This window comes from Calypte anna, chromosome 19 (genome assembly GCF_003957555.1).
Source record: "Calypte anna isolate BGI_N300 chromosome 19, bCalAnn1_v1.p, whole genome shotgun sequence".
In the NCBI taxonomy this organism is placed as follows: Eukaryota; Metazoa; Chordata; class Aves; order Apodiformes; family Trochilidae; genus Calypte; species Calypte anna.
Window position 1 is genome coordinate 8,750,742 of NC_044264.1, and position 19,741 is coordinate 8,770,482.

The 19,741-nt window shown below is 43.4% G+C and overlaps 1 protein-coding gene across 1 annotated transcript in view; it reads right to left on the reverse strand.

Annotated features, from left to right (window-relative positions):
• Positions 1 to 9,353: 9,353 nt before the first annotated feature.
• The window catches only part of TBX4 (T-box transcription factor 4), a 31,676-nt gene continuing 21,288 nt past the window's right edge, over positions 9,354 to 19,741 (reverse strand). The window contains exons 5-8 of the mRNA XM_030462467.1: positions 13,914 to 14,066; positions 11,921 to 12,009; positions 11,345 to 11,586; positions 9,354 to 9,976 (exon numbers count right to left, since the gene is read on the reverse strand). Of these exons, the coding sequence (XP_030318327.1) occupies positions 9,354 to 9,976; positions 11,345 to 11,586; positions 11,921 to 12,009; positions 13,914 to 14,066 (1,107 nt within the window). The remainder of the gene's footprint in view (positions 9,977 to 11,344; positions 11,587 to 11,920; positions 12,010 to 13,913; positions 14,067 to 19,741) is intronic.

Consider the following 19,741-nt stretch of genomic DNA (forward strand, 5'->3'; position numbering starts at 1 on the left):
ATTTTCCAAAGGAGAGGTTTTCCTCCCCACCTCAAAAAAAAAAAAAGCAGGTTTTCCTACTGAAAAAAAAATCAAATCTTCTTGTTATGAATTAATAAGAGTTCAGCACTAATCTAAGCTGTAAATCTAACTTAGCAAATAACAAAGATGCTGTTTCTCCAAAATAATATCAGTTGGATGGGGTTTTTTTGCACAAGAAAGACTCACAGTAAGACTTCTCATTCCAGTTGCTACTCTGTGCCCTCTGTGTGGATTTTGTGTATTTAGATGTGTGTCAGAGCTGGAAAACCAATGACTTGGAAGTGCTTAGGAGTTTTCTTGAATGTCTTCAGTAAATTCCTCCTGTAGAAACATGGATCTTCTGGGCCTGAGATGAAGCTGAAACCTTTCTAGTGGAGCAGGAAAGAATCAGAGGAGGGGAAATGTATAAATCTCCACCTGGAGCCAAGTATGCTGAGAAGGTGTAAAGAGATGGAGGAGTCAGCAGTGCCAGAGAAGGGCTGAGAGGGAGAAGATTCCAAGGGCAAAAGAGGAAGGAAGGAAGAAATGGGAATGTCCCAGCAATGAAGCAAGTCTAATGGTCAAAACTTTCATCAGAAGTAAAACACTGGAAGGCTCTAATCCAAATAAGGAAATTAGGACAAAAATTAACAATATTCAGCTATTCAGATATCAAAAGAAAGAGCAGAGTTATTGGTGTTAGAGGTTATTGCCAGGAGGGAAAAACTCAGCATGTCTTGGGTAATTAAGCTTCATTGGAGAGCATGGATCCCTTCTCCAGGTAAGAAAGACTTTCAGAACATGGCATCTTTTGCTATTGTAATGAAACACCATGGGCTATTCTGCATATGAAGTCTTAAACACTTGAGTCCCTTTATCATGGGATTTTACTGGCCAGGCATGTGTGTTCTTATGGCAAAAAGCACTGGCTGCTATAAAAAAAGAAACCCAAACATTTCTTTTTATGACTTGACTTGCTGTATTTTTATATGTATTGAGCCAAATTCATCCCTTGTGTAGCTCAGTTGAAGCCAATAAGGACAGATTTGGCCCAGGTCTGTAGGAGAAAGGTGGTGACAATTAAAATATATTGTTTAATAATGAGAGCTATGGTAGTGAGGTGTCTTTGTGTCTATGAAATCAGACACCACGACACCACCTTGCCAGTGGAGAGGGGGACTAGCAAAACATAGAAGGCCAGTGTCTGATGGAAAGGCAAACTTTTATTGTTCAGATTAAATATCAGAAGGAAAATTGAACAAGCCTAATTTAGGTAACATCTCCAGGAGTGTTAGGGTGGAATATTTTACCATAGAGCATGCCATTTCAAATATATTTCTTGAGTATTATTATATGTGGCTATCAAGGACAGCATGGTTGTTATTAGCAGTAAGGCAAAGAACACCTTTTATTTCATTTATATTTTAGTTCTTTTCAATAACATTGCAAAAAGGAATGGAGCCTATGGAAAGAAGCTGTTACTCCCACTTTACATTGGTAAATCTACATTGGAAATTCCCAAAAACATTGCTGATGCCCTGCAGATCAGGTTGGGCAGTCAGAGATCCAAAGCTCAGTGCTCAGACAGCCAAATTATCTGTATCCCAGCAGCACAGAGACGTTTTGTTGGGCTTGCTGGCATGGGGACATCCTCAGCAGCTCTTCTCTGAGTGGCTGCTGCTAAGTTATAGGGAGTTTTATAAGCTGAAGCCTTGCTGTACTGTCTGCTGACTTTTATCCTTCTCCTGAAGGTATTTGGGTAATGGCTTTTTGTAGCCAGTAACCATATCCCTAATTCCAAGCTCTCCATCCCTGCTGCCAGCAAGCCTGGCTCAGCTTTGCTCTGCTTCTTAATTGTCCCAAATATTTGGTCAAACCCTTTACTGGGTGCTGGATCCCCTCCTTGCCAAGAGGGGAGGTGGGAGGGGGAGAGGAATAACAAGAACAATTTCCCTGGAGGGCTTAGGAAAAAATCTTTTACCCCGGGGCCCCCTGCTCCTTCCCCTCTGCTCTGACCCTGTGCAGCTGCTGCTGGGCTACCTGTCAGGATGCTTTAGGAACTGGGGGTGGGAAAGGTCAGAGTAATAAGGGGACAGATATTTTGTTGAGCCAAGAAGTAAAACAGCTCTTGAGGGCACTGCCCAGGAGCAGCAGGACCTAGCTAATGGACCCCAGCAGAAAAGGTGGCTCTTAAATGAGGCTAAAGAGGTAAAAATGTTACAGATGCAACCAGTTGCTCTGTTTTTCTTGTGCTACAGGGATTCCAAGGAGTCTCTGACCTCCAAAAAATCAGGGGCACAATGCCCACAGAACAACAAAAAAATGGCTTTTGCTCTACTTACTGCTTTTTCTGAACCTCTTTTATAGAAGTCTGGCCTTTGGCATTGAACTCAGATAATATTTTCTTAGAAGAAAGCATGATTCACTGAGATGCTGTGCTTCAGTATCTGTGGAAAGGAAAACTGGGAAGGTCACAAAAGAAATTAAGCTGTGGAAAACCAATACAAGGGACCATTGCCACATGAAGAATCTCCATCTGCAGGAAGAAGCAACAGAAAGGAACAAAATCTTTCCAAGGAAAGCTCTAAGCATAGTGGTGGAGCCAAGTAAGGTGTTTGTTTGATTTAATGTCTCTGTTGCTCCTGAGTTTGTGTCACTCTGAGGATGGTCAGTGGACACCTGCAAGCCTTGGAGTGCCTGGGCAATGTTCCTACAAAGAGTTAAATCCTTTTCCTTTACATCTTCCTGATGAAGAAATGTGGAAGAATTGCAGGTCCCTCAAACGTTTACCTACCAGGGCTGTGCTCAGAGTGTAAATCTAGTCCTGGGCCCTGATACTGGGCAGAAATCCCAGTGGAAGTTTTTCTTGCCTCCAACCTGTCTACTTGCCTTCATAATGATAAATGGTGGGAGGGAGAGGGTGAGGGAAGGGGGAAATGATCTAAGCTTTGAACTGGTTGTGTCTTCAGAAGGATGGGAAGGAAGAATGTGGAGTCATTTGAACCAGAATTTTTCTATGGATAAAATCTTTGCAATATTTCTCCTCTTGGTCACCTTTGGTGTTCCTGTAAGTAAATCTCAGACCAAATCCTTACCCAAAGATGTCTAATAGGTAAGATATTCCATCTACTTTTATTTTTTTTTACTTTAAACTGAATTATTTACCTATTGGTACTCCCATTTTTGTCCTGCACATAGTTGCTCAGTAGCCATCACCTTTGCTTTCAGCCTAGGTATCCATTGCATGCTGTTTCATATTACTTCTGATGCACAAAGTGAGTTCATCACCTTTCCAGGATGCCTCATGATTGATTCCTCATGTCCAGGGCAATCTGCTCAAAAGTTGCAGGCTAAAATGAGTGTTTGCATTTAGCAGGAGTAACCCAGGGTTTAAATCTCATTCTTCTTATATTTTAAGCTATCCATTTGTGTATTAGATTCACAGCTGATGTGAAGTATTTAACACAATGAATTAGATTCAGCATTTTATATTTTTTTTTTCTCAGCAGCTGCCCAGGAATAAACCCTGCTTTGCCAAGGGGGGCTGTGTCATCCAGCAGACTCAGCTGCACTGTGCCTCCTGCCTCAGCTGTACACTGCCCAGCCCAGCCTCCTTGAAAAGATCAGAGGGCTGATCTTGCTCTACTGAATTCTATAAAAGTTTGCCTATTGAATTCAACAGAAATAGGGCCTGAGCCTTATGGTTTTGGCACGAAAAGCTGATAATATTCTTTTTCATCTCTGCTGAGCTGCTGCACACATTGCTGTCTGCCTTACATACTGCTAAGGAGCAGTAGTAGTTTTGCACATATTGTTCTCTGCACATGTTCTCTCCTAAGTAATTGCTAAAGGATGCAGCCATTCCTGCTGGCAGGGACTAAAGCTTTGGCCACAAGTTTGGCCCAGTTTCCTGCTATCAGAGTCAACCTTCCAATTCAAAGCTCCATTTGTCAAATGTTGTCTCTGGGAATGGTCAAAATCACTGCTGGCTGAGCAGGTGCTGACATTCCACACAAGTCTTTTCTTTTAAAAAAAAACAAACCAAAAACCAAACCACCACCTCTTCTTCCTCAAGACCTCTTACCTGTCAGTATTTTTCTATGGAACAGGAGCTTTTAGACCTATTGTGGCTCTAAAGTGAGTTTCATTCCAGTAGGCTTTGCTTTTCTTTTGTTAAACCAGTTTCTAATGAACAGAAATCAAAATTGCCCTGATTTTATTTGAACCAGCATTATCAATTAATATACTTGTCTATTTCCTTCTCTCAGGATGTGATTCCAAGGTGGGCTCAGGCTCAAGAGAGCAATAGTCAGCCCAGAGATGCCTTGCTGCACACCTGGACACTGTGGCACTGGAAAAGTCACTCTCCAAAGCAGTCAGACAGGAACATTTGCTGATGGTGACCAGAATAATCATATTTCTTCCCAAAGGCAGGTATGCAGCTTGCTTTGTCACCTCCCAGCACCACAGCACCAAGCTCCAAGGGTATTAAACTCCCCTAGGGAGTTTCTTAATGGGGTTGGGCTTTCTGGACCAAGTTTAATTGTGATCTTTGGTTTAAATACAACTCAGGCTGGTGTAGATGGCCCTGCACTGGTGCAAGGAGGGGCTGTGAAATCACAAAGCTGCCATCTAAACACCAGTGCCCACAGTGACTGTTTTACAGGCAGAGCCCCAGGGGCAGTTTCTCTCATGGCAGTGTTTTCACATGAAAATCCAGTTCATGTTGGACAAGGCTTTTTGCTTTTGTTGTACCATTCCCAATATTTTCTTCTCTTTAATTTTAATATTGATCCTCTACTTTGTGGAAAGGAAATGAGTTCAAAACCTTATTCTCTCTGTCAGCAAGTCACTGACTCATGATTTCTCTATCACAGCAATAAAACCTCTCAAATCACATTGAATTTAGGCTGCCTCTTGTCACACTGAAGTGCATGGCACCTCTTCAGAGCAGGTCCTTAAATTAAAATACAGTAAATTTATTTTTTTTTGCCATTCAAACACTGCTGCAGAAACGTGAGTGGCCAAGGAGTGAGGATTTTTTTTTCCTCCTGCTGGATTTTTTCTCTATAACCATCCTCTGGGGAGTTCTCATCTTCAAAAGAAACATTCTTTCTATACAAGCTGCAAAAAGAATTATTTAATGACATCATAAATTAATACAGAGAGGCACAATTTTTCCAAAATGTGGAGAGGGAAGGGAAAAAAAAAAAAAAAAAGAAAGTAGTGTTTGCCAAAAACACCCCAGCTCTTCCAGACTAAGGCCTCTCTTGAGCCTGTGAGCAGCCAATGATACCAAATTGAATGGTGGGGCTTTTGGCATGACTGAAGTTCAGCTTGTTTAAATTTTGGCAAATATTCATATTACTCACATACTCAGCTAGCTGATGCAAATATTTGTTCTATTTAGAGTCAAGTCCAAACTCAGTGCTGGCAGAGGGGCTCTTGGACTCAGTGGAACTAAGCTTGCCTATGCCAATGTTACATTTGGACATCTACCTTAAAGAAAAACAGAATTAAAAAAAAAAAAATCCCCTAGCTTTTTAGTCCTGATTAGACTACATCAATGGAAACAGAACTCATGTGAAGCCAGCTTTTCCTTGCTGGCTAATTTTTGCCTTAATCTGATTTAAAATGGACTTAGTTTTTCTGTGCTTGGATTGTCATTCCCTACTGTGATGCACCAAGCTATGGTACCAGAAAAAAAGCCTCTGCACACATGAAGTTCTCCACATTCTTGAGAAGCAAAAGCTTTTTAAAGTGCAGTAAATCAAACCCAGACACACTAAGCACACTTGATCTGTTTTAATGCTGTGCAGGTTGTTGGGATTTTTATATATTTTTTTTAATGATATCTAGAGTTTAGTGTTTCTGATTTGGAAAAACAAGCAGCCCAAATCCTCAAGGATGCTTTGCTCTTGCTGTGCTCTCTGTTTCTGCATGCCAGGCAGGTGTCAGCAGGAAGGATGCTCCTCAGCTGGGTGTCTGATGGGGACTCACACTCAGCTACTCCCAAACCCCCTCAGGTGGGAAGTGCAGAGGAGATGAAGAGGAACCTGGGTGCCTCCTCTGGCCAGAGCTCACCTTCCCCTGGCTGTCCTCTTGGGATACATCAACAGGTTAGAAACTTTTAATTAAAGTTAAATTTAGCTTTTAAAGTTAATTAATTAATTAAAGTTAATTAAAGTTAAATTAAAATTAAATTTAGCAATTAAAAAAAACCCCACAAAACCAAACCAAACAAAAAAACCCACCACCCCAAACTAACACAGAACACCCTGTTTCTGCTCCCCATAAATGAATACAACCAGAACTTGCTCTGGGAATGGATCTGTGCTCAGGTCAAGTGTGATTTGTCAGCTGGGCATTAATTGAATGCTCTTATCAGTGTCACTTAGAAGGGGGATCCCACTAACTCCAGCCATTTAGCAACAGGAAATTTAGGCTGAGTGGGCAAGCTGGATTCCTCTGAGTGGAAAAAGATCATCACTAGAGAATGATTCATCCCCTTTTAATCTAAATGGCTGATCTCTCTCTATTGACTATAAAAGGAGCCCAGATGACCAGATTATTAGCACATTCTTATGCTAACTCAGCCTTTTACAACTTAATCCTCTACCCATAGATATCAGGGACTATTTTTTATAACTAAAACCCCAGGGTTTCACAGGACACTGTGTCTGCTGTGTGCTCACGAGTTAAAACTTGGATTAATGACATATTCAAGGCTCCTTTGCATGCCCTGCATTAACTGAAAGCTGCTGGAATAGTTCTTGCCTGAAATCAATAAATATTGCATTGATGAGCAGAAGATATATGAGCAGTGGGTTAAAACAGAAGTAATGATTATTTCTTATAGCTTACATTGTTATTCTGTAGAAATATGTTAATCATATTTGTAAAACAGGCAAAAGGTCCTGCCCAGCTTGTTGTTTGGATGCTGGGCTGCTGACCCCATTGATTTGTAGGTGTTAGTGGCAGCATTTATCTCCTTTAGTGTTGATTCAGTGTCACTGTGAGAGATGAACTGAGCATTATCAAACAATGGTTGCTGACACCCTCAGCCCTCTCTCCCCCAACTCCAACCTTTAAATCTTCTTTTAATTTTCTGTACCTATTGTACAGGAACAGCATTTTGATGCTCTTGTTCTCAAGCCAGTGGCTGCTTTTCCCTTAGCCTGGTAGTGGGCAGGTAAAGTTTGATGGTGTAGCTTTGAGAAGGTAAATAAAATGCCATGTGTGCATCTTGGAAAGTATGAGATTGGTACAGTCAGACAGTAGGAGACAGAAGAGAGACAAGGAATCCAGCAGTTCACCACAGACCATTTTTATACTAATTATTGAAATGCACCTAGAGACAGTTTATAGTAGTAAAATGACTTTATGTTCTGATATGTAAAATAAAATGTCCATGCTTAGTAACAAACATTTATAACTTCCATACCACCTGTATCTAATGTGGTTTCTAATAGAGATTTATCTGTAGCATAAATGTTTTTAATCTAACCAGTTCTTAGTTTTTACATCAAAGGTGTGTAATAAAAAAAAAATCTTAAATAGATGTCTTTACAAAAAAAAAAAAACCTTGCAACATTCATTTTTATTAAGTATTTCATTTGTAAAAAGCAAAGCTGAATTGGACATGTGGCCTGCATTTGTGATATATATATATATATTTTATATATATATAATATATATGTATATAAATAGTTATTTGGCATGCAAAGGTTGTAGTGATTTCCAAAAATCTGATTACAAAATCCACACCAGTCACACACACACAGAGTCTGCTGAGTGGCTGCATGAGGTTGAAACATGACCTCCACTTCAGTGGCCTCAGGCTTGGGGTGTCCCCAAGGCAGCCTCTCTGCACCAGAATGGATTCATCAAACTGCACAAACACCTCCTGACTTCAAGGCTTGTATTTCACCTTTTTGCCTTTGCCCACTTGGGAAGCAGGGGACAGGGAAGAAAAAAAAAAAAAAAGGGAAACCCCTAAACCCACTATGCATCACCAGAGCTTCAATCTCACACTCTTTAGTGGAACCAAACTCCCCACATCACCATCCCAGGGCACAGCATCACCTGGAGGCTCAGTGGGATGGACACACAGAGGACACAGCCCTGCTCAGGAGCTTTTTTGGGTGAAGGCAGTGAGAGTTTTGATCCAGAAGGAGTGCACCTTGCTTTCCCACGTGAGGCCATCTGTGGGGACACTGGGAGGCAAAGCCAGGGCTGAAGGAGTCACTCTGGGATCCTTCCACAGTAAACAATAGTAGCAAAGTATAAACTGGTTACAGATTTTTTTTTTTTTTTTTTACCTGTTCTACAAATATTTGTACACTGTAAAGCCTGACAGGTAATGGGAGCTCACCCCACCCCACAATTAAGAAAATGTTCCTCTAAACCTCCTTTATGCTGAAAACAATTCCTTCCCACTCAGCTGCAGAGGAAAAAAAAAAACGTAGGCCAAGAGGCATGTTTCAGCTGAATAGGAAAGAAATCAAGGACCAGCAAATACAGAAATTGTTTCTGGAAAGTATTAGTGACTTTTAAGCTTAAACTTCATAAATATATTGCAATAAGCGAATGTGATTCAATCAACAGCTGGGAGTCTGAAGACACTGGGTCTGTTCCTAACACTGCAATTAATTTGTTCTTTGGCCTGGGGCACAACGTTTCACTTCTTAATTTCCCACAGCCACGAAGGATGGGGCAAGAAGGGGGGGGGGGGGGGGAAGAAGGAGACGTTTGTGCATCAGTGCCTTCTCCTCTCTGCTCTGGGGCACGAGGCCTGAGCTGTGCTGGGGAGGGACCAGAGCAGCTCCCTGAACCCCCCACCCAAACTCCCCGCCGACCCCTGCGCTCCCACGGCTCCAGCACTTCCAGAGGAAGGAGGGATTTCTACCAAAATTGCTAAAGAGCAGTCCTTGAACTACACAACCTTTTATCCTTGGAGTTTCGGGGCGCTGTGACTTCACAAACTGAGGACCTTAAAAGTGAAGCTCCTATTTTTTTTCCCCATATAGCCAAAAATATGCTTATGGATGTTTAATATTAAGCAAAAGGAAACGACTGGCTGCTTCACTTGTGAGTCGTGAAGACTGGATCAAGTAGTGAAGACACGAGGAGAATGTATTTGGGAAGTCAGGAAGAGGCTGATGAACCCAGCCCACTGAGACAGGAGGTGGAATTCTCTTGTGTGCCTGAAGATACAAGCTCTTCACCCACACAAATCCCTCTGGAAATGCACGTTTGTCTCCTGGAAGTGCAAGTTACCCACAGGTATCGACACTGATTGAACACTATCCTGGAGCAGGAACGTTGGCTGTGGCATCACCTGTCCCTCAGAGTCATCCATCAGTCCAGTTCTCCACAGTCCCCATCCCTGAATGATACGGCAGCGACGTCTCCCTGGCCAAGGAGAAGCTTTGGGAGTAGAGGAACTCATTGGCTGCGTTGAGGTGTGGAGAGGGGGGTTTCCTCTCACACATGGACGGGTGCACCCTTTCCCTGGGGAAAGAGGAAGGAGGAACACGCTCCCGAACCTGAGACTGGGCCAGCTGGTTGTAGACACTGAAGTGGCTGTTACCTGGTGGCTGGGAGCCTTGGCCTGCGATGGCTGGGAGCCGTGGCATCATGGTGGTGGCAGTAAAATGAGCAGGGAAGGGCTGGTAAGGGACAGTTTCCATGGTCTGAACGCTGTAGCTGGTGTAAGGTGCGACGGAAGTCCACATATTGCAGCTCAAGGGGGGAGGTGGAGGTGGCAAGTCATCGACTGCTGAGACCCCAGCGAGTTCAGCCCCAGAGCCAGAGTACATGCAGGCTTCCCTCGGGGTCACCTCGCTGCAGTAGGATGGGCTCAGCATCTGCTGGTCATAGGGTGGCGGGGAACGGAAATAGTGATCATCCCCTACAGAAGAGGAGGCTTCCAGGTAGGAGCGTTTGCAGGGCAGGTCCAGGTGCCGAGCACTTTCTGTGGACAAATAACAAAAATAAAAAGAGAAAGAAAACCTAAAAATGCACATCAAGAGTCGCAGAGTGTTTGAGAGCCTGGCACTGGTTTTGTGGAGTCGCTGAGCATGTTGCTAAAAACCTTTTTTTTTTAATTCCCAGGTGAATCCAGTCAAACCATTTGACTTTTTAAAGACAATGTACAACGTCAAAAAGACATCGTGTTGCAGATGTCAGGCTAAGCCCCTCAGCCTCAAAGCATTCTGGTGACATTTATCAGGTTGAGTGAGGGACTTGGGCTACCAGTCCCAGATCAGAGATTACTTCACGTGCATCCAGATAACAGAGGGCCCTGGCACTCCCACAGTGTTACCCCTGACAAACTCAAGAAGTCTCTTAAAGGGTCTTATCGCAGCCTGCCTTCCTGTCATTACAAAAATGACTCTACATTTCCCAGATATTCCCAGTGTCAAAAGCTGCAGAAATATTTGCAGATAAAGGAGCCCTTTCCCAGTCATCAGGCCTGCCCCTGGGCTCTGTGCTGAGAAGCTGGAGCCCCTCTCCTCACAGATCACCACAAGCATGGCCCTGTTTACCAGCAGCTTCTCTGTGAGCTGTTAGGAATTGTCCCGGGATGAATTAGGGAATTTTTCTGCAATGAAACATCTGCTAAAATGACACATTTGCCTTCCAGTCCTCATTACTGGTGCCGTTAGATTCCTCATTTGCCCAGGATCAGAGGATCCTCACAGCTTAAAGAAATTAGTGGCCAATGAAACATGCAAATAGAAGGATTAGGGTTTGGGGTTTTGTTTTTTTTTTCCTGGGCAAAATTTTTCCGTTGGACTTCAAGCATGCCATGATCTCATCTGGTGCTGGGCTAAAGGGAAGAGAATGTAGTTACAGCTCACTTAAACTTGAGAACTGGTGAATAAGAAGAAAAGGGGTGATTCCACACAGCTCAGCCATTTACAGAGCTGCTAAAGGCTTTGTCCTGGAAAAGTGTCTGATTTCGTTCATGCTAAGTGGCCTCAGCATCAGAACATCTCAGGACAGACGTGGCCTCCTCAAAACAAATTGTTAATTCAGCTGATTCAAACAGTGGATAGGTTTCCAGAGTAGTTTCATGCCATTTGAATTATGCATTCTGATTATATTTTTTTTTCAGCTCTGACTCAGAATGTGAATTTACCTTCTATGGGTCAAAACAACTAATAACTGCCCCAAAACCCAGCTCGTGGGCCCTGACCCTCCCAAACACTTCAATCACATCACTATCTTTGAAGATCAAGGCATAAGAGAGCAAACTGGAATTACTGGTAAGTCTTTCAGTGCTCGTGCTCTCTGGTTTATTTGCTGTAATGTTTTTCTAGCTGTAAACTCGAGTTACCTCTTCTTTTTAGGCAATGATAGAAGAGCCCTGAATCCCTCTGTGCTGTGAAGGTGTTGAGTGGCAGATCTTGAGTATCTGAAGCTGCAAATTGCATGTGAGCACCATTCTCATACTGATAATGTTGAAGGGTCTGGTGATTCCCATGAAGTGGGTTGACATCTGGCTTTGTTGAAAGCTGGCCATGACTGGACACCAACCTCTGCCTCATGATGCTTTTGGAAATGACTGGATATTCTTTGCTAAAAGAGGTGAGAAAAATTATCACTAGTTAGACAGTATGAACAGAAAGATGGAATGTTTGTCTTCCCAAGAGCTTCTCCATCCACTGCCTTCAACTTTCCTGACTTTGTTGAACTCATCCCACCCTGCTGGGGGTGGGCAAACATTCCCCCACCACACAGAGCATGGCACTGAACTGCAGGAGAAGCTTTCCAGGGGTATAAATGGCATGAAAAGCCCTAATGCCCTCCCACAGAATAAACTGTGATGTCCCTTGGGTTTAAGCACCCTTTAGCTTCTTTAGCTGAAGCAAAGTTTGAGTGCTGAGCCCCTTGCAGCTGAGCCCAGCTCTACCTTTGCAGTCGTGCCACACGCAGGTCGCTGTCATCGCTCCCCCTGAACCCCTTGGCAAAGGGGTTGTTCTCAATTTTCAGCTGGGTTATCTGGAAAAGAATCAAACCATGGATAAACTGTTTAAAACCAGGTCAGGCCAGTGGGTGCTGCAGCAGAGCTGAGGCTGTTGGGTCTCCAGGTGCCCCATCCTATGTGACACCCCCCAAAATGCAGAGCCCACGAGAGCTTCAGCAACATAAAGACACGGTGACAGACCCAGCTGTGAAGTTTGGTGCTAGATCTTGCAGAAACAGCTTTTAAAGCTGCCAACAAAATTGCTGCTCACTAGCAAGGACAGCCCAATGTCAGGTTTGTGCATCTTAATTTAATTTTGTTATTTAGTGACCCTGATTTTCCTCTGGTGTGCAGGATCAGGGCTTCAGATGGACCCCAGAGCTGTGCTGGCTCCTTGCAGGAGATGAGAAAAAGAATTAGAGCTCATCTGGAGCACTTTCTCTAAACCTGGCAGGTCCACCCTGTGCTTCTAGCTTCAAGCCTGCCCCCAGCAGGCTGTGTGGCAAGGACAGTGCAAGTGTGAAGTTTATGGAGCACTTTGGGAACCTTCAGCATGAAAGGCACTATTGATACACAAGACATTTTAAATAGGTATTAAATAAGCTCTTTCTGGTTAACCATGTTTGGGCAATTGGTCATTTTATACCAACAGCTACAACTTTTCAAACAGGATTCACTTAAGTGTCCAAATAGTGACTTTTTTTTCCCCCCCTGTCTTACTATAACACACACACACAGCCATGTTTCTGCTCCCAGTTTTTTACTGGCTCACTAATTGCAAAATCTTTCAAGGACTCTATGCTCCAAGCATCAAAGGGCATACAGGCATCCTGCTTGGGAGGAAAAGGTCTGGTCAGATTATTGGGGAGGAAGAATTTCACATATGTTCCTGTAGCTTTTTCCTATGAATGTGTAGAATAGGAGCTGATCCAGTAACACATGGCAGATGTGGAGATCTGTAAGGTCCCTTTCAACCCAAACCCTCCTGTGATTCTGTGTCCCATTTAGGGTGACAGGAAGATTCTGGCAGTGCTACCTTTACTTATGAATCCTGATGTACTTGAAAAAAACTCCAATTAATCCTCATACAACCCTACAACCAGATTCCACTGCCAGGAAAACTGCAGGAGAGCAGGAGCTTGTGAAGAGGCAGGCAAGTGAGCAAGGGGATTCCAAATGAGCCCTCTACCTTCCTGGTGACACTGCACCAGCTATCAGGGGGAGGTGACAGTTAAATGTCACAGTGCCATCTGTCCTGGGGTTGGTAAAATCCTCAGAGGGAGCAGTACCAACACCTTGGTAAAAAACAAGAAGAGCAACTGAGCAACTGCAATATCTGGGTGGCTGAAACACACACAGAATGCAGAACCAAGCCCTCAGTGTATATATATATATATACACACATATATATAATATTTCTATTTGTATGTATTATATTTTATACATTTATATATATAAATATATATATTCCCCAAAAAACAAACTCAGCCCCCCAGCCCCCTTTCCTGCCTTCACATGCTAACCACAGAGCAGGCTCTTAGCTGAGTTTTTATGGTTACATTCCTGCTCTGTCTCACTAACTACACATACTGTAATTACTTTTCACTGCAGATTTATGAGCAAGCTTTCCCAGGCATTATTAGATTTCCTTACTGGTTTGAATGACATCTTAGCATGCTGCTTCCTTAGTGGCTGCACCCAAGAGATTGTTACCCAGTGATGCTCATCTTAGCTGCATCCTGCTCCATGCCAGCTTGGATATTGTCTTTTAAAGAAAGTTTAAAAGACAAAAAGCAGCAGAAAAAGCTCCCCCTGTCCCTCCCAGCAAACCAACCCTGCTCCTCCAAGCCCAACTGATGGGACAGATCACTTGGCAGCTGAGAGCTGGGAGCTGCAAAGGTGGGAAATTAGAGGATTTTTAGGCAGAAAAGCAGCTTACCTTGTGGTTCTGGTAGGAAGTCACAGAGATGAAGGATGTCTCAGGAAAAACGTGGGTGCAGAAAGCTGTGTTTTTTGACCCAAAAGCATTGTTCTCATCTGCCTTCACGATGTGCAGCCTGGGTTGGTATTTATGCATGGAGTTAAGGATGATCTGAAAAAAACAATTGGTGCTAAAAGTGAAAAATCCAATTTAAATGAGAAAAAAAAAAGGAAAAAAAAAAAAAGACAAGCCATCACTGCTCAGCAAGGACACAAAAGCCCTCTCAGCTCAGCTTTGCTTTGAAATTAGAGAGGAAAATTGCATTATATAAATGCACTTGAACCAGGACAGAAAAGGTATCTGCTGCTCTGGCAAGCAGAACTGAACTAAAAGCTTTCCTGGTAAACCCTCATTTTCTTATTGCTATTGGATAGAGTCAGTGTGGGTGGAAAAAAAAAAAAAAAAAAGCCATAAATTTTTTTCCCAGCTCATACTGGAGCTGTACAATATATTTATATATATAATTCACCAGCAGACTGGTCCATAAAGATTCCTAATAAATACTTTACTGAGCTGAAAAATACACAGCTTAGCAGGAAAAAAAAAAAAAAAAAGGCAAAGAAACCACAGGGGAAAAAGTTAAAAAAAAAAGATTTAAAAGCAAACTGTTTTTCTTTTATCTGCTGGTAAAAGAAAACTACAGAAAAGGAGATTTATTTTGTTTTTCCCCTCCTGTTTGTGGAGTGAATCCATGCGGGTGGCTGGATCCGAGCATCCCTGGCAGCCACCCCAGGGCTCCTGCCCCTTTTCCAAGTGAGTGGCAGGAGGTGGCCAAGTGGGTTTTTTGTAGGGGGTGCTGAAGGAGGTTCTGGGATCCTGTGGGGATTGCTCAGCCCCAACTCCTCTGAGGGAGCCTTCAGGGCCAGAGGAGCTGCCCGAGCTCCTCCCAGCCTCTTCTCCCCCAGCATTGTTCTTCCACAAAGCAGGGATGTGCCCGGATGCTAGAGAGGAAAATGGATTTAAGGAATGGAATTTCTTTTAAGAAACTGAATATTTTTTTTTAAGAAAAGCCTTTATTCCTTTTGCTGGCCAAAGAAGAAACACTACTTTCTTCTTGTTTTCTTGGCATAACCTTTTTCCATCTCTTCTCCCCTCTCCCAAGTTGGCTGATGGAGTTGGTCCTGCTGGTCCTGGAGAACAAGGAGACCTCACACCCCTGCCCTGCCCAGGGTGCCCAAAGCAGCAGGGAGGACACATCCATCCCTGAGGGAGCCAGGGACAAAGGGCCAAGCAGAGAAAACCACAACAAGAGGTAGATAAATGCCTGGTTGAGTGGATGGACAGCATCAGTTTACACTAATTGTGGGTTTAGCCAACACTGAAGGAGAATTCTCAAGAAACAGAAGGCATTTGCTCTGTGATCAGTGTTCCTTCTCAAAAACCCTTTCTATTTCATGCCCATCCAAGCTGAGGAGAGCTCACTGGAGATGCTCCAGCTGGGAGAGGAGGCAGCACAGGCAGCTTGTGCTCTTTAAAGCCCTTCCTTTGGCTGCACAGACCCCTGCCCACAGTAGCTGGCTGCATTATATACCACTTAAATGCAATTTTTATTGTTGACGTTTTCCAGACAACCTTCCCTGCTCCCCAAGAGAGAGAATGAGGAATTTTTGGCATTTTATCAGCTTTGCAGCAAGTCTCTTAAGCACTTTGTGGCTGTTGATGTGCGGGGTGTAGATTTGAGGGGGGTGGGCTCAGGTTTGAGTTTGGAGCCTTTTTTCTCTGCTTTCATGTATCAGCCACTCGTAAAACAAAGCTAAGCTGAACGACACCAGAGGGCCCAGACTTTCATAAGAAGGGACATTTTTAATTTTCAATAATTAAGAATTGAGCCCAGGTGATAAATAATGCTCATCTGGAGCAAAAAACCCTCAAACTCTCCTTGCTGCCTGTCCCTGCCTGCCCAGGTCTAGCAAGGATGGGTGACAAGTCAACAGCAGGATGAAGAAAACAACCTTCAACTGAGATTTCCAAAGGGAAAATTAGGAGCCCAAGTTTCTCTAGATGAACAGCCTTCACTCCCTCTCCAAAGGAGTATCCACTGGGTTATGTGGATTCCCTGAAAAATATGATTTTTTTTAATAAGCTTTTTAAATCCAAGGTGTCCAAACAAGCTCCAAAACGAGCAAGACATCATTATTTATTTGGAGTCTGATAGACACGTGCAGGAAAGGCCTTTTGGCAGATGCTCAAGGTTATATCTGGGGCTGCAAACCTGCCTGGAGGTTCCTAGTGAACTGCTGGGTATCTGTGGGTTGTTCCTGGGGAGGAGAAAAATAAAATCAAACCCTAAATTTAGCCACTGTGTTTCCAAGGTTGGGCATTTCTGGCCTTTGCACCAAAGTGAGCTTTTGCCCATGTATCTCAGTATAAAAATCTCATTGGAAAATACCCTATTTCTTTAAGTTTGGGCACCATGAATGCAAATACCCTTGAGATGGGCAAGACCAAAGCCAGAGAGCCAGCCCTGAGCACTAAATAGGATTAAATGTGAGAACCACAGAGCCCTGAGCTTAATTTCCTCAAGTCAGTGTCCATGGGCATGGATGGGGAGCAGCTTCCAGCCCCATAAAACCCCACCAGGCTCATCTGACAAAGAAAAAGCCCTTCAGCTCTTGGATAAAGTGGCTCTTAGGGATGGAAATGGGGTCTCCAATAAAACCAGACCCTAAATTTAGCCACTGTGTTTCCAAGGTTGGGCATTTCTGGCCTTTGCACCAAAGTGAGCTTTTGCCCATGTATCTCAGTATAAAAATCCCATTGGAAAATACCCTATTTCTTTAAGTTTGGGCACCATGAATGGAAATGCTCTTGAGATGGGCAAGACCAAAGCCAGAGAGCCAGCCCTGAGCACTAAATAGGATTAAATGTGAGAACCACAGAGCCCTGAGCTTAATTTCCTCAAGTCAGTGTCCATGGGCATGGATGGGAAGCAGCTTCCAGCCCCATAAAACCCCACCAGGCTCATCTGACAAAGAAAAAGCCCTTCAGCTCCTGGATAAAGTGGCCCTTGGGGATGGAAATGGGGTCTCCAAGTGCTGTTCTGGGTTGTCTCCCTGTGCCTGCTGCCTGCAGAACTTCTCAGCTCATTTTAAGGGCCACCAACCACTTGTCCCATCCACCCAACCTTGCTCACAAGAACTTGCATCTTGGTCTGCATCCCCATCTTCCTTCCTGATGCTTGGGGTGAGCCTGGTGGGTAGAAAAAACCCAGAAATCATCCCCAAAAAAGCCTCCCAACCTTGAGCTGCAAGCTCCACAAAGTCAAGTGCCAACAATTCAGGCTAAATTGTTTTCAAGGCTGTTGTAGAAAACTGATCACCAGCTAAAAAGATGCAAAACAAATGTAAATTCCACTCTGCTGACAAACACCAGAGGAAACTTCAGGAATTGTGTCCCAAATGAGAAGCATTTTCATTGACAGCCAGAGTGGGGCTGGTGCTGGTTGATGGAGGAGCTCTCAGCCTCCAAAATGATGCTAAAAACAAGAATTTTCTCTTTTCCTGCCCTTCTCTCTTTTATTGTGAGCTCACAGGGGGATGAAGTCAGTGACAGACACTGCCACATGCTGCTAAAAAAAAGAAATGGTGCTTGGCTTGTCTTGCCACTGGAATGTTACTGGGGATTTTAACATGAGAAAGGATGAAGATAGAAACAAAACAAGCAGCTCTGAGGCAGGCTGGCTAAGTCTGCCTATGGAAGAAACAGCCCAGCTTACAAGAAATGTAGGAGTCAAAGAAATACCTTTTTTTTTCTGTATTTAAAAAAAAAAAAGGTAAATCAAACAGATTCACCCCCCAGAATCCTCAAATGAGATGGACAACCCCTAGTTTAGGCAGGGAATATTGGCTTGGCAGCCCAACACATTCCCCTTTGGAAGTGCCATCTCCCACCACCTGGAAAAAAAAATAAATCCCCATTTTCCAGAAACAACACAGCTGCTGAGAAATGGACAATAAATAAAAATACAAATTGGGGTGAATTAAGAGCATCCATGTGCAATGAACCACCCAGACTGCTGGGGGGGGACCCTCCTCACCCCCAGCAGCTCCTGTGGCCTTGGAGAGGGATTTTCCAGCCCTCCAGGAGCTCACTTGGATGCTCTCAGGATGCTCCCCCAGCCCCCCCAGCTCCCTTTCTGCTGGCCAGAGAGGAGCCAAGGCAGATGCTGGGGCTGATGTCACTTCAACCCCTCCACGTGCAGACCAGATTGCCAAAAACTCCAATGTGAGCTTACACAAACATCCTTTTTTTTTTTTTTCTTTCCACCCTCCTTTGTGCTGCTCACCCAGTTGGCAGCTGGAATTTAAGCTGTGATATAGCTCAAGTGCTGCTTTTTTTTTTTTTTGCTGTTCCAAATGTCCCAAAAAAAACCCCAAAACCCTTTTGCTCCTTCCATTTAATTTCACTTGGGAAAGGAGACTCCTTTAGCATCTAATCTTACACACTGCTGAGTTACCTCAGCTTCAGAGCTTGGAGATATAATATAAATAATAATAATAATAATAATAATAATAAGTGAACAAATAATAATATAGAATAAGTGTGCTGGGGCAATGGCACAGCCTGGCTTCTCCCAGTGCAAACTTGCCTTGAAATGTCCAGTAAAATGTATTTTTTCCTTTCCTATGAAATTCAGGGAGTTGATTTAAGAGCATTCCCTGTTTCACCAAGGTATCAAATGTCCTGTGATGCAGGGGTTGGCATGGCAACTGCCCTTTTTAGGTTGAATAGTAAATGGCTAAAAAAAAAAAAGGCCACATAATTTTATGGCTGCTCCCCAGGGGATCACAGAACTAATATAAAATCTCTCATTTTAATATAGTTTTCTGCTTCTTTCTGCCTTTTATTCTTTCCAAGTGAAAGAAAAAGAAAAAAAAAAAAAGCCTTTGAGTTGAGGCTGGCATCTGTCCCACACTGGGACTCTAATCTGGGGTGTGAGGGACCACAACAAAACCCTGACCATTCCATGGAAAAGATTAATGGGGCTCTTCCAGAAGTGCAGCTGCTCCTGCAGTTTCTCTCCATGAATAAATATCTGGGATAAACCATCCCAAACCTGACTTTCTTACCTGAGCAAGTAAATGGCTCAGAGATGCCTCGTGGCATCAGCACAGGAGTGGCCCCAGCCCCAGCTCAGGATGAAGGGGACATCTCCAGGGATGGATGGTGGCAGCCACCACCCTGGCACAGGTTGGAAAAGCCCCTTAAGGTCACTGAGATCAACCAAAAGGATCCTAAAAATCCTAGCTCTGAAATCACCTATTTTCATTCTTTATTTGTGGCCACCTTCAGAAAAGGAAAAGAGAAAAAGAGGAGAAAAGGAGAAGAAGAGGAGAAGAGGAGGAGGAGGAGAAGAGGAGGAGAAGAGGAGAAAAAGACGAAGGGAAAGGAAAAGGGAAAGGGAAAACGAAAAGGAAAAAGGAAAAAAGGAAAAAGGAAAAAAGGAAAAAAGGAAAAAAGGAAAAAGGAAAAAAAGGAAAAAAGGAAAAAAGGGAAAAGGAAAAGAGAAAAGGAAAAGAGAAAAGGAAAAGAGAAAAGGAAAAGAGAAAAGGAAAAGGAAAAAAGACAAAACAGATAAAGAAAAGAAAAAAGAAAAAGGAAAAGGAAAAAGAAAAAAGAAAAGAGAAAAAGAAGAAAGGAAAAGGGAGGGAAAAGGGAGAGAGAAGGAAAGGAAAAGGAAAGGAAAAGGAAAGGAAAAGGAAAGGAAAAGGAAAGGAAAAGGAAAGGAAAAGGAAAGGAAAAGGAAAGGAAAAGGAGAGGAAAAGGAGAGGAAAAGGAGAGGAAAA